The sequence below is a fragment of the Lutra lutra genome, chromosome 14 (assembly GCF_902655055.1).
Source record: "Lutra lutra chromosome 14, mLutLut1.2, whole genome shotgun sequence".
Taxonomy (NCBI): domain Eukaryota; kingdom Metazoa; phylum Chordata; class Mammalia; order Carnivora; family Mustelidae; genus Lutra; species Lutra lutra.
In genome coordinates this window covers 51586891-51604800 of record NC_062291.1, presented here as the reverse complement: position 1 = coordinate 51604800, position 17910 = coordinate 51586891, and the positions used below count along the sequence as shown (strand labels likewise).

The window sequence follows — 17910 nt, the reverse complement described above, 5'->3', positions numbered from 1 at the left end:
GCGTGCCTATGTAGTTCATTTTCAGCAGAATAGGGGAAGCCCTACACAAAAACTCAAGTGTTTTTACTTCACTTCTTGATGCATGCATTTTCTTTCTTTCTTTCTTTCTTTCTTTCTTTCTTTCTTTCTTTCTTTCTTTTTTCCAAATTTTTACTTACATTCTAGTTCACTAACATGCAGTACAACGTTGGTTTCAGGAGTAGAATTCAGTGACCCATCACTTACAACACCCTGTGCTCGTCATCACAAGTGCCTTCCTTAATGCCCATCCCCCCTCTCCCATCCCCAACCCCCGTCCCTTCATCAACCCTCAGTTTGCTCTGGGTCATTAAGAGTCTCTTATGGTTGGTTCCCCTCTCTCTTTTTTCTTTTTCTTTTCTTTCTTTTTTTTTTGTTTTACCCCTCCCATATGTTCATCTGCTTAGTTTCTTAATTCCACATATGAGTGAAATTATATGGTATTTGCCTTTCTCTGACTGATTTATTTCACTTAGCATAATACATCCTAACCCCACCCACATGTATACACAATGGACTATTACTCAGCCATCAAAAACAAATCTTGCCATCCGCAATGGCGTGGATGCACGCACTTTCTATGAATATTCTGTATCTTCTGCTTACTGGTGAGTAAGGAAAGACGGAAAAGAAAAGGAATTGAGGATAGCCCTCCCTTTTCCCCTTTCCTCTGTGCCATCATTTTCAATGTAAGTGGTTGGCTAGTAAAATACAGACATAACCTGAGTAGGAAAGAGTATACGAACCCTCGGTCCTTTGTGTTGCTTAGAACACCATTGCCTTCTTTCTGCATTTGAAGCAAGTTTTGGTTTGAAAAAAGCATGGCCTCTCTACCCCCACACTTTCTCAGTCGTAGCTGTAACTTACCCTGTGCTCGCTCTGAGTCTCACCGAACTCCAACATGTGAGACTACCAGAGTTTGTGTCTCTAGTAATACATGTGTCGATGGCAAGGTAAAGAATCACAAACACACATTGTGTGTGTATCTCCTCGGGTCACATGCATGCCCCGTTGTTCCTTTGGACTTTGCTTACAAAACACAAACTCGAAGATAAAATTCTTAGGAATTTTAAGACCATGACAGCCGAAGTTCTGTGCTTCTGGGTACCAGATCCTGGGCCTTCCCAGAGGAGGCCCACTGGTAAAGCCGGACCTGCCTAACACAGCTGTCCTGGTTATACCTGATTCTCTTCCTTCTTCTTTTTCCCCATCACCTACCTTCACACCCAGCAGCAGCTGGAGAGGGGAGGAAGAGTGGAGTAGCAGGTTGCCGTGGGCTGCTGAGGCATGGTGAGTTAGACTGTAGTCCTCTCCCAAGAGACTGATCACTTCCTATCTCATTCCCATCAAGGCCGGATTCACCCTTGCTGTCGCTGAGTACTGAGAACTCCTGCCCTGAGTTAGGAAACTTGCTGATCTGTAGAACATTCATTTCAAGTTGTACAGTGGTGCAAACTATCGCTCCTGAATTGCTTATGTCTTTTTATCCTAAGTAATTAACCATTTTTCAACATAAAGTTTCTCTGCCTCTATATGTCTGTCTCTCTCTAGAGTGGTCATTTATAATCTCACCATTCACATATAGTGACTGAGTACTTTTATCTTATATGCTTTGGCCTTTTTCTATTTATATGAACTATGTTCATTTGTTTGTTTTTTAACCAAAATAAGCCTTATTATATAAACTAGTTTGTAACTTACTTTTTTACTTAAGACTGTCTTGTGAATTTATTCTGAGATCAATAAATACACACCAGATCATCCTTTCTAACAGCTAAAAATATTTCATTTTACTAATAAGTTTAAATTTATTTGGCTGGTCCCCTATTGATGGGCAAATAGGTTCGTTTGTCTTATCCTTTAGATGGTCCAATAGCTTTGACTTCCCACCTATGGTGGTCCAGCAATGTACCACCGAAAACCATTAAAGCTTACAGAGATTCAAACAGCGGGCCCAGAACTTGAAGCTGTGGTTTAGATCCATGTTCATTCACGTTTTTTTCTATAAAATGCTTGCATTGTATTTTTCAGATGTATTTCAATTTTTTTTGTGGAGTTCCAGACATACTTCACTCAGGATTATGCCCAAACGGCTTGGATCCATTCCATTATAGATTGCGTGACCATGCTCTGTGGTGAGTATCACTTACCAGGGATAGACTGGTGACTTTTGAACTGTACCTGACAGTGATCTTCCACTGCTTTTGCTTACCCATTTTTTTCTGAGTAGGAAGGGTTTGCTAAAAATTGGCTAAGACTATACAAAAAGAGAAGACCGATCCTACTTTCAGCCAAACCCAACCAGACATGCTCTTGGAATTAATGGCCTTGGCTGATGGTAGATGAAACAGGCAGTTAATATTCTCAAAAAGACCCATATTATTTGGTTCTCCCGTAATGAGATAGGGTGCTGGGCATCACAGGACTCCTCCTGATTTGGGAAGCAGCTAAGGCTTCTCTCTTCTAAATGCTATGGTCCCCTCATTCTCCAGTCATGTAAACAGCCATCAGATAGCACTGTGAGCCATTTCTATGTAGTCTCCTTAAATGAGGGCCAACAATATGTGCATCACAGCTCAAGTCTTATTTTCATTCTGTTCCCTTCCCAGAGATTCATAATTTAGCTAGTGGATTTCATTTTTCATGCATAAACATTTATTCTTAGAAAAGTATGAGGGGGGGCACCTGGGTGGCTCAGTGGATTAAGCCTCTGCCTTCGGCTCAGGTCATGATCTCAGGGTCCTGGGATCGAGCCCCACATCGGGCTCTCTGCTCAGCGGGGAGCCTGCTTCCTCTTCTCTCTCTGCCGGCCTCTCTGCCTACTTGTGACCTCTCTCTGTCAAATAAATAAATAAAATTTAAAAAAAAAGAAAAGTATGACGGAAGGATAGGATGGTGAAGTCATGAGAGAAGTGTACTTACCATGGTTAAAATTTCATTCAAGGGTTGAGGGGGTAGGAGAAGAGTAAATGAAACAAGATGGGATTGGGAGGGAGACAAACCATAAGTGACTCTTAATCTCACAAAACAAACTGAGGGTTGATGGGGGGAGGGGGTTGGGAGAGGGGGTGGGGTTATGGATATTGGGGAGGGTATGTGCTATGGTGAGTGTTGTGAAGTGTGTAAACCTGGCGATTCGCAGACCTGTACCCCTGGGGATAAAAATATATGTTTATAAAGCTGTAAAAAAAAAAAAAAAAGAAAAAAAGAAAGGATGAATCCCCAAGTTTTGTAGCAACATGGATGGGACTGGAAGAGATTATGCTGAGTGAAATAAGTCAAACAGAGAGAGTCAATTCTCATATGGTTTCACTTATTTGTGGAGCATAACAAATAGCATGGAGGACAAGGGGAGATGGAGAGGAGAAGGGAGTTGAGGGAAATTGGAAGGGGAGGTGAACCATGAGAGACTATGGACTCTGAAAAACGATCTGAGAATTTTGAAGGGGTGGGGGGTGGGAGGTTGGGGGCACCAGGTGGTGGGTATTGTAGAGGGCACGGATTGCATAGAGCACTGGGTGTGGTGCAAAAATAATGAATATTGTTATGCTGAAAAAATAAAAATTAAAAAAAAAAAAATTTCATTCAAGAGACCCCAAGGGTACAAATAGGGTCTATAGAGTGTTCTCAGAACTCATGGACTCTCTTAATCCACTGGTATGATAGAGGAGAACTAACCTTGAGATTTTTCTTTTTGAACATTTTAAACCAAAGTTATTATGTTAATGTCTTAGAGAGTGTCTGAGATTGAGTCAAGTTGAAAAGATCTATTTGTAGTCTAGGCTCATTTAAACATTTCATTTATTTATTTATTTTTTACATTTTATTTATTTATTTATTTGACAGAGAGAGAGAGAAAGAGCACAAGTAGACAGAGTGGCAGGCAGAGGGGGAGGGGGAAACAGGCTCCCCGCTGAGCAGAGAGCCCGATTCGGGGCTTGATCCCAGGACCCTGACATCATGACCTGAGCCAAAGGCAGAGGCTTAACCCACTGAGCCACCCAGGCGCCCCTAAACATTTCATTTAAATGAATCCTTAGTATTAAAAAAGAAAAACTACTGTTACTCTTCAGGCCATGTCATGGTGGCAAAAGGGAAATACTATGTTATTTGATAACTCATAAATAACACCAACTCATTCCATTCTAGGTACTGATTCATACTTATTTTTTTAGGAAAAAATGTACATACACAGGAATCAGTTGAATTGTACAGAAATGTATTTCCTTTGTTGGGAGGAATTTGAGAGCAATTCTAGGGCTAAAAAGTGAGAAGGCTAAGTTGGCTTTCAGGAGAAGGCTAAGTTGGCTATGGCTACTGATAACACTGGAAGGTCTTAAGGGATCAAAAAATAATATCTTTGTATTTTCTAGCCTGTTTTTTTTTTAAATCAGACAGTCCCTTTGTTTTCAGGGTCACGTTATTAGTCACAGCCTTTATATGAACATGCCAAGTGAGCCATGTTTATCGTTCTCAGAGGACACAGGTGACTCATCTCCCTCACCTTTATCTTTTGGAGAATACTCATAATTCCCAGAAGAGGAATAAATGACCTTCAGTGACCAACACCATCACAGTGACTGTGTGATCAAGCAGGGTTGTGTTAGATGCAGCAATTTTAAATTCAAGGGCTTGAGGCCATGCAAGCCATCCGACCTGTTGTAGCCAGTTGTCATGTGCGCAGCTGCTCACTGTACAACATTGGTGAAGTTCAGGACATGGACAAGTTCAGGACAGTGGAGTCAAGTATAGGGCACTCCCTGGGGGGTGGGGCGCTTTGCCCTAGGATAAACAGGGAAGTAAACAATTTTCATCGAGTTTGGTCTAAATTTTGTCACTTTCTGATAGACTTAGATATAGTCTCAGGAGGGTCACTCCTTCCCGTCTTCCAGAGGTTCTATATACAGCCAGCAACTGTGTGAACTAGACAGGAGACATCAGGCTGATGACTGGTTCCGTCATGTACATTGGAGTCAGGCCACGGTTTCAGCTTGATCAATACAAAATTATACTCCACAAATACCCAGAGAACTTGCTCTTCTGATCTTGTTAGTAAGAACACTGGTACCAACTTGTTCCACAGAAAGAATTTACGTGCTGCCCCCTACCCACCTCCCTTGCCATCAGTCTAGAAGGCCCAAAGAGACGGAGTAAGAGGGTGAAAAACCCTGCCCTTGGTGTCAGGTGCCCTGAGCAGTGCTTCTTGGTGATCTTGGACATGTCATATTCCCCTCAACTTCTATTTCTCTGCAGTTTGTTCTAGCTTTAATTAATATTCTATAAACTGGCAGTTGGCTCAGTTCTGACACATTGTTAAACCACAAAGTAGAGGGAGGCCGACCAAAATATCACCATGGATGTGAAACATTTGATTTCTCATCCACAGAGTTTCCTAAAGCCTGAAAACAGTACCAGATTGTGAAATGTGTCTGTGGTCTCTTTCCCTGGCCTTTCCTGCCTAGCACTGCTGGCCACAGTGTCCACTTTCCTTCCCTGCCAGCTGACTGCCGTAATTATTGCTATTGGTGCATGATCAAAACCGTATAAAACATACAAGGCACATCCCAGTACAGATGATAACTAATTTAAATAAGGAGCTGATTCACTGTTCCAAAAGCACCCCAGAGCCCTGGGATTATAACGGTAAGAGAATGAAGTGAGGGGGGCAGCGAAAAGCAAGTCAGCAGACCCTGTCTCATTCCAGCTTTGTTAGCTGTTCTCTGTGTGACTGTGGACAGGTCGTTTCCTCTCTCCTCAGTGACCAAATCCATAGAATGAGCAGGACAGGCTTGATGCTGTAAAGGCCCATCATTCTCGGCTTTGCCGATGCAACACCACAGTCTTCTCTCAGTGCCCTCAAGGCCCTTCTGTTAAACCCATGTATTATTGCTTTTGAAGCGCCGCTTGGGAGTGTTGTCAGTAACCACTTATCCTGCCAAGTGGGCATCATGCTGGGTGGCTTGCTGGCCTCTACTGGTCTCATCCTGGGCTCATTCGCCACCAATCTGAAGCATCTCTACCTCACTCTGGGAGTTCTTACAGGTAAGGGCACTTGGTACCCCTTGTCTCGCCCCACCCCCATTCAATTTTTGTTAAGCACATCCACAGAACCGTAATCCATAAAATATTCATCTTGCTAGATGCACCGTTTAGCTGACCTAGTTTACACTTACCTAACCTAGCAGTTGAAAGAGCTGGAAATCCAGCTGATGGTACTGCTGTAATGAAAATGTACTGGCCGCATGATAGAAGTAACTGTGGCTTCCCCTTGGGCAGCAGAGCATGGTGAGATTCTGTACTCAGAAGTAATGAGAGATTAGCCAGGGCAACATACATTTTCAGCAGTGACCGTTCTTCCAACATCTTTGCCAAGAACTAAAAATACTATCTGTGGTCGACCTGAGTCGGCCCTGCTTTATAGTGAAGATCACTGTCCAGTAAATGGGGGTTTCTCTCAATGTCATGGAAGTACACTTTAGAGAATTACAATGAATGCTGCAGGAAGAAAAGAAACCCATGGGCATCCATAAATCAGATGCTAAGGGGACTGTTTGGCATCAAGGTGGGATCGGTTGGTGGCACTGGAGTGGCAATATGCCCCATCACTCAGAGCGACGTGGATTAGCACTAACTCACAGTCTACGCACTGTGCCACATAGCAGGTAGCGTGACCTGGCCAATAAAAGCCATAATCTGATAGTGATTTTTATAAATCTGGCTCTGTTGGCTAAGAAAATGTGTCTAAAGAGCCCAGCTGCTAGGGTGTCTAGGGTGTCTCAGTTTATCAAGGAGGGCCCCGGTCATAGCACTGAAAACCTCATCTCCAGGAAACCTACCAGTCCCGGCAAATCAGGATCATTGGTCACCCTGCAGTACGGATGGAATAGGGAGCTGACGGTGGTTCTGTTTTTCCATTTGGATGCCATGAATTCCCAGGGTTTACTCCCTTTAGAATTTCTTGACCTAAAAGGAATTGAAGCTGAAAACCTTTCAGAGACTTTCCGCTGACTTTAAGGACTATTTTCAAGTTACTCTGTCTATATGCAAAGTCCGTGTAAAAAGCTGGCATGACGTTTCCCAGTCATGTGAAATTACCCTGGAATTTCACGGGGCCATATATGCTGTTGAAACCCAAATTCCAGAGTGGTCCTGATGATCAGAGTTGTGTTTTCATAAGCCGTGAAAAGTTGAGGTAATTCTCTGGATAATTTAAGATAAAAAGATTCATTGATGGGGAGCATAAGTTTCTTTAAGTCAGCATTATCCTGATTTTCTAGTTAATTCAAATTCAGTTTGTCTGATAGTTTTTAAATTCTTCATTTCATTTTAAGAAGCCATATCCCTTAAGGGTTTCTTCCCAAGAAGAAAGTCATATATATGCTGTATTTTCCCAACTGTGGATAACTGGTTGGGGGAGACTCCCCTGCAGCTTGGTGTAGAAAATAGTTTTCAGAGGGTTTGACAGAGGCCAGATTCTCCTTCATCCAAATAAATTTATTCTGAGATGTTTTCTTTCATTGGCTGTTCATGGCGTGCCAGCACTCATGGACTTCTCTCGATTCTTAGGTCTTGGATTTGCACTCTGTTACTCTCCAGCGATTGCCATGGTCGGCAAGTATTTCAGCAGACGGAAAGCCCTGGCTTACGGGATCGCCATGTCTGGAAGCGGCATCGGCACCTTCGTTCTGGCCCCCGTGGTTCAGCTCCTTATTGAACAGTTTTCCTGGCGGGGAGCGCTACTCATCCTCGGGGGCTTCGTTCTGAATCTCTGTGTTTGCGGTGCCTTGATGCGGCCCATTACCCTGAAAGAGGACCAGACGACTCCAGAGCGGAACCCCATCAGTAGAACTCAGAAACAAGACTTCAAGCGAGTGGCTCCCTGTTCCACTTTGACTAAAAAATGGGTGCAGACCTGCCTCTGTTGCTCTTTGCAGCAGGAATACAGTTTTTTACTGATGTCAGACTTTGTCGTGTTAGCCATCTCTGTTCTCTTTATGGCTTATGGCTGCAGTCCTCTTTTTGTGTACTTGGTACCTTACGCTGTGAGTGTCGGAGTGAGTCACCAGCAAGCCGCTTTCCTTATGTCCATACTTGGGGTGATTGACATTGTTGGCAATATCACATTCGGATGGCTAACTGACAGAAGGTAAAATCCTTTGAGACCACAGCTGGTTCCCTACCGGGGGGATGTTTTCCATATCTGAAAGCAACTCCCTTGCTTGTTCTTCTAGTGAGAGGTCAGCAAACATTTTCTGTAAAGGGCTAGAGAGTAAACATTTTTGGCTCTGTGGGTCATGTGATCACAGTTATTCAACTCTGTTGTCATAGCACAAACCAGCTGTAGACCCTATACAGACAAACGCAAGTGATGGTGTACCAGTAGGATTTTACTTATGGATACTGAAATTTTTTTATAATTTTTTAAAGATTTTATTTATTTATTTGACAGACAGAGATCACAAGTAGGCAGAGAGGCAGGCAGAGAGAGAACAGGGGAAGCAGGCTCTCTGTTCAGCAGGGAGCCTGATGCGGGGCTCAATCCTAGGATCCCGAGATCATGACCTGAGCCAAGGGCAGAGGCTTAACCCACTGAGCCTCCCAGGTGCCCCTGGATACTGAAATTTTAATTTCTCATATAATTTTTATGTATCAAAATAATCGTGTTCTTTTTATTTTTTTCCAGCCCTCTCAAAAATAGAAAACCATTCTTAGTTCATAGAGAGTGCAAAACCAGGTGGTGGGGTGGATTTGGCCATAGTTTGCCAACCTAGATAGTTTGGGAGAGTGGATAAGTCTAAGTGGCCGAAACCTGTGGTCACTACAAGTTCTGGTGACAGATTTAATTTCATCCCAAGTCAAGTCAGTCCTCAGGCTGGGTGTTGTGGTTTTAGTTATTTTTTAATGACCCCAGAGGCGGGCTGGCAATGGAGAGAGGAACAGAATTCAGTTCAGGCAGAAAGACCAGGGGCAATAATCATACATGATCTATAGGTACATATTTGTGTTTGACAATTCAAAGAGCAAATACTTTCATTATCATTTTAAGTTTGGGAATCACAGTTGTCAGAAATCCACCAAGTGTTTTCTTCAGCTAATGCTTATCTGCTAGGATTGAAGAGAGCGAGGTCCTCATCTTCTCCTAAACGGACTCTACACACTTGAGCTATGACGTGGGAGAGCAATGATTCTGTATTATGTCTTTGGTAATTAACCAGGGTTCCACTGCCATTCTCCAGGGCTATGAATATTTAAAATTAATTCCAAAAATGTAGTGGGTAAGGAAAAGAGCAGAGAGCAGGGCATCCGTCTGGACAATCAACTCGACAAGAAGTAGCCCGGTGTAGGTTTGATAGAGGTGTATGCAGTCGGAGATAATCGAGACCTAAGTTCTTGTGCTGACTCTGCCCCTTATGATCCCTGTGAGCTAGGGAAAATCACTAACCCTCAGATCCTTAAGGGTCTTCATCGGCAAAACAGGCCAGTGCAATATTTTTTTATTAACCCTTAGCATTTTGTGAGATGGTAGGTTGAAAACTCTTTGTAAAGCATAAACTGCTAGTGCTGATATTATACTGAGTCTTTGTAATAATGATGGTATCAGTGCCATTTGGTAACAATGATGAGTTTGGAGCTAGAGAGGGAAAGTGGAATGGAAGTACCACTGGGGAGGGCTTGAAATAAGACTTCGTCCTCCTACAAGACCTTCATAGTCTCTGGTAAAGCATTTTAATGTCTTCATATGCTAGCTTCTCCCTTTTATATGCTGGGGTTTTTAAAATATTTTATTTATTCATTTGATAGACAGACACAGTGAGAGAGGGAAAACAAGCATGGGGAGAGGAAGAGGGAAAAGCCCCCGATGCAGGGCTTGATCCCAGGACCCTGGGATCATGACCTGAGCAGAAGGCAGACGCTTAACCAACTGAGCCACCCAGGCGCCCCTATGTTGGTTTTTGAGCATATATGATGTACCAGATACCAGTGGATGACCTATCTGAAAACATCTAGTAGGATAGGCTTCTAGGAAATGTTAGCTTCCTGATACTGTACCTGTTATTTTAGAACTATCCTTAGGGTAACCCTAACAAGATTGGTAACAGTCCCATTTTATAGCTAAAGAAACTGAGATCAGAGGTGAGCCATGAGGAGGTATAGAGCTGGATTCAAAATTCCTATCTTTCTAACTTCAGAGCGTATGCTACTTTCTGCCATACCATGTTTTCTGGGAAGATGAATTCTGTGTCTCCATATACCAGAAGAATTATAGGCAGACAACATAGATAACCATGGGAAGCCTTCTCTATAAGTAACAATGATGCTTATTGCGGGGGCGGGGGGCATGGTTCTAAAGCTCTCAGATAGAACCCATACATACTGCCCTCATTCTTGATCTTCAAATCCACAGGTGCCTGAAGAATTACCGGTATGTCTGCTACCTCTTTGCCGTGGGACTAGATGGGCTCTGCTATCTCTGCCTCCCAATGCTTCAGAGCTTTCCCCTGCTCGTGCCTTTCTCTTGTACCTTTGGCTACTTTGATGGTGCCTACGTGACTCTGATCCCTGTAGTGACTGCAGAAATAGTGGGGACCACTTCTTTGTCCTCAGCGCTCGGTGTGGTGTACTTCCTTCATGCAGTGCCGTACCTGGTGAGCCCGCCCATTGCAGGTAGGTTTCCGGAGAGATCCCCCAACCACCTCTTCTGTTTGTCATACTAATGTGAAAACAGTGAACTCATGCATAGACAATGAGGATTAGAAAATAAGTTGGGAAGAGGGAAAGAGAAAGGGATTCAAGAGCCATCAAAATATCATGGTCTTACTTATATCCTTGTTTTATAACTTTCTTCCAGCCAATGGAGACCTTAGCCTACTTGGAAAGAAAAAATCCAAAATTAGGGTCCTGATTCCCTTCCACACTAATGACAGAAGCAATGGAATGGAGCAGCTGTTCAAAACTTGTAAATAAGTCAGGCACATGCAGAGGGAAGTTTAGAGGGAGTACAGGGTTCCACTTGGGGATAGCGGGCAGCGAGGCTGAAATGGTGAGTGAGCGTGTCACAATGGAGTGTCTGGAGTGCCAGCCAAAGGAGCCAAAAGGGCCCTATATTCTTCAGAGACTCTGGATAATATTATGGGTTTTGTGTAAAGGGGTAATATGGTAGAGAGTATATTTTAGAAACTGGGACCTAGCAATTGATCTGGTAATTAGGGGAGAAGCAGTTAGGATTCCATTCTAATAGTTCAGAAGCAAACTGATAGAGACCTACATTAGGGCTGCTGCAGCAGAAATAGAAATGAGCTCTTACGGCTAGAGGAAGTATTGGGGGGGGGGGAATCAACTGAATTTAGCATGTGGGAGTGAGGGAGGAGAAAACACAAAGATAACTTAGAAAATAATGGCATGGTTGAAAGAAATAAGGAAGCTGGAAAAAGTGGCTTTGCCAGAAAAAAAAATGAATTAAAAGTTTAGAAATATTCAGATATCTGAAATATCCAATAAAATGTCCAACAGAGCTGTTTAAAGATGAAATCTGAGCTTTAGAGGGAGGCCAGATTTGGATTTAAAGATTTGGGGATTATCAGGGGTGCCTGAGTGGCTCAGTGGGTTAAAGCTTCTGCCTTCAGCTCAGGTCATGATCCCAGGGTCCTGGGATCGAGCCCCGCATCGGGCTCTCTGCTTAGCAGGGAACCTGCTTCCTCCTCTCTCTCCTGCCTGCCTCTCTGACTACTTGTGATCTCTGTCTATCAAATTTAAAAAAAAAAAAAAAGATTTGGGGATTATCAGATAAAGCATCTAGAATGGTTTGTGAACCATCAAATGCTATAGAAATTTAAAGCATGATTGAACAAGTAATTTGACAACTATTTATTGCACGCACCAGCATTTCCTTTGGCACTACTATGGCAGCAAACAGGTCAGAATCCCTCCCTCCTTCCCGGAGAATGTGGTCTAGACCAGTGTCTCTCAAAATGGAAGTTCTGGGACCCCCTGCGTCAAAACCCCCTGGGGCCCTTGTTACAAAATGCAGATTCCTTGGTCCTCCTTTGTGATCTGAATCTTTCCAGGAATCTACATTTTGAATCAGCTTTCTTGTGAAGCTCATGCACACTAAAGATTGAGAATAATTGGTTCTTTTTAAAAAGAGCTTATTTATTTATTAGAGAGTGAGTGCACAAGCCCAAGAACAGGGTGAGGGGCAGGAGGAGAAGCAGACTCCCCACTGAGCAGGGAACCTGGGGCGGGGCTTGATCCTGGGACTCCTGGATCTTGACCTGCACCAAAAGCGGCCCCTTAACCTCCTGAGCCATCCAGGTGCCCCGAGAATAATTGGTTCTGATTTTATCACCTGCCTAAACTAAAACTAAGAGAGTGAAGGTCTCTGAAAATAGGCAAAAAAGAAATGAGCCAAACATGTGCTTAGAAGAAAGGAAGGGAATTTTTTTTTTTAAGATTTTATTTTTATTTTTTTGACAGAGAGAGACCACAAGTAGACAGAGAGGCAGGCAGAGAGAGAGAGGGAAGCAGGCTCCCTGCCGAGCAGAGAGCCAGACATGGGACTCGATCCCAGGATCCCGAGATCATGACCTGAGCCGAAGGCAGCGGCTTAACCCACTGAGCCACCCAGGCGCCCCGAAAGGAAGGGAATTTTTGAAGAAGGCAAGATTTCTGCTTTAACTGCTATTGTGAATAAAAAGTTTTGAATTATTTCCAAACGCTAGTGATTGCTAAAGAAGCACACTGGGGGGCAATCTGGTTGCTTCAGAGCTGTGGATAAAATATCCTGGTCAGTTTAAATTTGGTGATACAGGGCTACATGTTTAATGCTTCATTTTGGGAAGTGCCCCCAAAATGTTTTTTGGGGGGTCACTTTGGGGGCAGTTTCCCAAAGTGTCCCCACATCCTCCCTCCATAGCCAATTTTTATGTTCACCAACCTTTAGGAGCAGTATAATTCTGTAATTCTTTTAAAAAGTCACAGTGCATCAATGAAATTGGAATTCCTGGATCTTTTTTCAATCTGTGGCCTTCCTTTGGCAAATCAGACATTATACCTATTGTCAGGCATTGGAGAATCTTACCATTTATTTAATTACCTTTAAAATGACAACTCAGTCATACGTCATACATATGTCATAAATACATACATATATATGCATATATTCCGAAATATATGCATAAGTAAATCCCACAATAACTAAAATATTTGAGATACTGTGAATTGCAGGAAACTTTGTGGGGCTTATAACAATTTCTACATAACATTTTTTAAAAGATTTTTTTATTTATTTATTTGACAGACAGAGATCACAAGTAGGCAGAGAGGCAGGCAGAGAGAGAGGAGGAAGCAGGCTCCTCACCGAACAGAGAGCCCGATGCGGGGCTTGATCCCAGGACTCTGGGATCATGACCCTAGCTGAAGGCAGAGGCTTTAACCCCCTGAGCCACCCAGGCACCCCTCTACATAACATTTTTGACTAATGAATTGAAGTAGGTGAAAGGTAAAATCATATGCCTTTCCAGTGGATTTAAGTTTAGAGGCACTTTTTTAAAGATTTATTTTATTTATTTTAGAAAGAGAGAGAGAGAGAACATGAGAGGAAGGAGGGGGAGAGGGAGAGAATCTTCAAGAAGACTCCTCACTGAATGCAGAGCCTGATGCAGGGCTTAACCCCACGACCCTGAGATCGTGACCTGAGACAAAACCAAGAGTCAGATGCTCAACCAACTGAGTCACCCAGGCACCCCAATTTAGAGGAGTTTTTTTTTAAACTTTTTAATCACAAAATAATTGCCTGCCAAGGTCTAATTTGATTCTCTGATCATTGTGGCCCATGTTTTGCATATCATATGCCTTGGTCCTCCTCAAAATTTAGAGCTGGAATAGCTATTGATATTAATTTGTTGCAAGAAGAAATAAAGATGGGGGGAGCCATGATTGCAAAATGATACCTGGTGATACGAGGTACAGTTTGCATTGGCAACTTCTACGATGGCCCAAAGTTCTGATTTCAAACTGCACAGGGTACAGTGACTGGATCCAACTGAAAATTTGAATTCTGCTTTATCCAGAAGCATGTTATGTTACTCGAGATAGACAGTATGTGGGTACTGGGAATAGAACTAACATTCAGTACAATTATACAACAAACATAAATGATCCCAACTCAATAATTTGAATGACACTATTTTTTTAAAAAGATTTTATTTATTTATTTGACAGAGAGAGATCACAAGTAGGCACAGAGGCAGGCAGAGAGGGGGGGAAGTAGGCTCCCCACTGAGCAGAGAGACCGATGCGGGACTCAATCCCCGGACCCTGAGATCATGACCTGAGCCGAAGGCAGAGGCTTAACCCCCTGAGCCACCCAGGCGCCCCTGAATGACACTATTTTTATCTTTTCTTCCATACTTGCTGGTATTAATAATAATATTTGTTGTGTGATCACTAAGAATGGGACATTCCTCCAAGTACTTCACAGAACAACAATCTGTTTTATGAGTTTTCCTAGAAAACAGAATGCAGTTTTCAGTTGCTGCACAATGTTTTTAGATCGGCTTTGTGTGTCAAAACTATGATGGTGGGGTTAGCAACCTAGTGTTTATTATCATTAGAAAGCATTAGATTTGGGAGCACGTAAATAATTGGATTTTACACTCGACAATGTAATTTTGTGGTTGCTTATTACAGGGTGGCTTGTCGATATGACTGGCAGCTACACGGCGGCATTTCTTCTCTGTGGATTTTCAATGATATTCAGTTCTGTGTTGCTTGGCTTTGCTAGACTCGTAAAGAAGAGGAAAAAAACCCAGCTGCGGTTCCTTGCCAAAGAATCGGATCCCAAGCTGCAGCTATGGACCAATGGATCGGTGGCTTATTCTGTAGCAAGAGAGTTAGATCACAAAGACGATCAGTGTGTGGCTCTGACAGTGCCTGGTTACAACCCCACATGACCCATGGCCTTGAGCCTAGGAATCTTCAGGGCTGAGAGAGGTGGGACCACTGGACTGCACATGTCTCGGAAGCATTTAATTTTGGCAGAGACGTTGCCTTCCGAGGAAATCACCGTTATTATTTTATTAACGTGTTTATAGGGAAGAATACCAAATAACAAAGCAAGTTGGACTGGCTCAGAGTTTCCTCATTTGCGATTTGTACTCACAATCGAACTTTTACCTTTCAGACAATGAGCATTACTCTATGCAGTATGTTAGGACGGAGCTGCTATAATTCGCTGTAATTGGGGGGTAATTTCGAAGCATGACCAAAGCAGATGACATTGGGAAGCTTTATTGCCAACTCTCTGCTCCTCTGTCTTACTCCCTCAGTTAGAATGGAAACGGAAACAATGGCATGTTAGATTTGCTTACTTGATGCTTTCTTGGAGAAAGAGGTCTGTATTAATCACTGCCTTTTGCAGAATCTAAAGCATTCTTCAACAACTCCGTGTAAAGCCCTAGTGAGAAACTCTACTAGAGAAAGGGTTGACATCTTCACCTCCCACCTCCACAGAAGGCTTCCTAAGGCTGAGCCCCTCCCCTCTGATTAGGCACCCACGTCTATTAATATAATACTGAATTTAACGGAATACAGCAAGTCACAAGGGTGATTTCTAAATCTTACCTGAAATGTTAACACCAACACTTCTCTCCCCGCTTTTTTCTTTAGAAACAAAGCTTTTATTTGAATTGTACACACAGTCCTGCCAGGAACTGAAAGTGTTGGCAGAATTCCAGCTGGGCAGGAATTGAATTCTTGAATCAGCAGGTCTCTGATGGGAGTTTTCTTTTCAGAGCAGACATTTCGGTTCATCATTACCCAAAACAGAACTTGGGAGGTTAGCCTGAAAAATATTCTAAAGGTGAGATTCCTTTCTCCCTGGGTTAAGTTTTTATCTTTTTATGGATAATCATTAGAAACTTGATTCTAACTTGGGCCTCTTCCCCTGAGTGAGAAGGCTTTAGGGATTCGGCTCAGCATCCCAGCACTCATTAATTAGAGCTTTGGTCGGGGGAGAGGGAAGAGAAGCTTAAGAAGGCTAATGCTGTGACACTTTAGAGTTCATAGAACTTGTTTATGTACCTTCACTCATTGGATTAGAATAATTTACTCATTCTCAAGTACTCCGTTTTCCTACAGTTTGGAGTAATTTCTGACTTCAGAGGGAGGACACGGGAAAGAAGAGAAAGGCCAGATCTGCTGCTGTCTCTCCAATCATTTGCATCCCCAAATTGTGTCATACCTGTAAATTAGGAGCAAGTTACACCGTTGAAGGGGGATTGTAACTATTGAAAAATTTACAATCTGAGCCTCAAAGAAATATTTTGACCCCGAAGGCCATTTTATCCATTGTCCCTCCAGAGGCCAGCACTGAGGAAGATCTTAGGTTGACTAAGCATGTTCAGCAAGTCTTTGCCTATAACTGGATTACTTCATGAAATTACATATTAATACATTGCTTTCAGAATGAAATACTGACTTGATTTAATGGAAGAAAGCTGTAGTATTTTATAGTTGTTTTCCCAAGATAAATTTGAATGTTGCCTGTTATCTTTTTACTTAAAGACTGTAGTTTTGAACCCATTTACTTTGTCACTTGCAATTTAAAAACAATATTTGGAAAATATCTGTAAAAAAGTCAAAGTTAAATGAACTTATGTGTGTTTGGAGTAGCACTTTACACTAAATGTCATTTCTTGAATCTTCAAGCCTAAAGATTTTTTGAAATATAGTTATAAATATTCTTATACATATTTTTCCCTGGTGATCACAGTAAAATTTTGTTTATCCAGCTCTGCAATATAATTTCTCTAAAGTATTATAAGTATTCACGAAAAATGAGTATAGAAACCGGAGCTTTTAAAATTTTATATAAAATAATTCAGATATTTTTACTTTATACATGCATAAATTTATATTTTACTTCCCTTTTGGAGCAGCATTTTTAGAAAACCAGCAAGGAAAATGTAGATTTTAGAGTCTATCATTGTCTAACTTCACAAAATGTTACTGTTAAGCTTCCATGTGCCTATACTGTTTATTTCAAAAGGGAGGAATTTGTGGGAATGAGGTATTTTGTGGAATCAAGAACAAGATTGTGGTGTGATGATTCAACATCTTAAATATTACTTTATATCACTTCAAGCTCTACTTTGAAATTGACTAGAAAAGCAAAGAAACTAACTTCTATAGATACATTGTACCATTGGGCCTTCTTTTCAGATTGAGATTTTACTAATAGATCGGATATTTATGCTAATATTTTCTTATTTCAAAAGCATAATAAAGTGAGTTTATATTTGTGTTTGGAAAAATATTTTTTTTTCCCTGTACACGGGTTTGGATTAAATGGTGAATGGGCTTGTCTGAATTATGCTAAAATGTAGCTAGCATATAAAGATGTGGTAAACAATCAAATAATTTACAAAAGCCAAACCATTTATTGAGTACTTCCAATGCATTAGCTACTGTGCTAAGTACTTCCTACATATTGTCTTATTTAATTCCCATAATAACCTATATTATCACCATTTGATAAATGTGGAAACTGAGGCATCAAGTAGCCACTGCATTCCTCTGGCTCCAGTGAAATCCTGTAAAGCTAGGAAGCTGTGTGTGGCTGGAACCTGCCTTGGGTTTTCTTCTTATGTGTGTTCAAAAAGCCATTTGGAAACAGACCCTCCTTTGGGAAGGTAAAATCCTTCGGATTATGATTCCTCTCCCAATTCGTATAAATGGGAAGATTCTAGAATGGAAATTTCCAAGAGTTTTCCCAAGAGTCTGGTTCTATCAAGACCACCACTTCCAGCTAAGTGGTTTAATTGGCTTTTTATTGATCCAGGCCTCTCTTTGGGAGCATTTATGTATGTGTAGCAGGGAGAAGGTTGGGAAGCA

General features: G+C 42.0%; 1 protein-coding gene across 3 annotated transcripts in view; it reads left to right on the top strand.

Moving 5' to 3' along the window:
* Window positions 1–17320, top strand: part of SLC16A12 (solute carrier family 16 member 12) — an 82013-nt gene extending 64693 nt beyond the window's left edge. For all 3 annotated transcript variants that reach the window (XM_047703223.1, XM_047703221.1, XM_047703222.1), the window contains 5 exons: window positions 2050–2153; window positions 5917–6060; window positions 7585–8164; window positions 10424–10683; window positions 14707–17320. In XM_047703223.1, coding sequence (XP_047559179.1) covers window positions 2144–2153; window positions 5917–6060; window positions 7585–8164; window positions 10424–10683; window positions 14707–14969 — 1257 coding nt within the window. In that variant the 5' untranslated portion in view covers window positions 2050–2143 and the 3' untranslated portion in view covers window positions 14970–17320. The remainder of the gene's footprint in view (window positions 1–2049; window positions 2154–5916; window positions 6061–7584; window positions 8165–10423; window positions 10684–14706) is intronic.
* The last annotated feature ends 590 nt before the right edge of the window (window positions 17321–17910 follow it).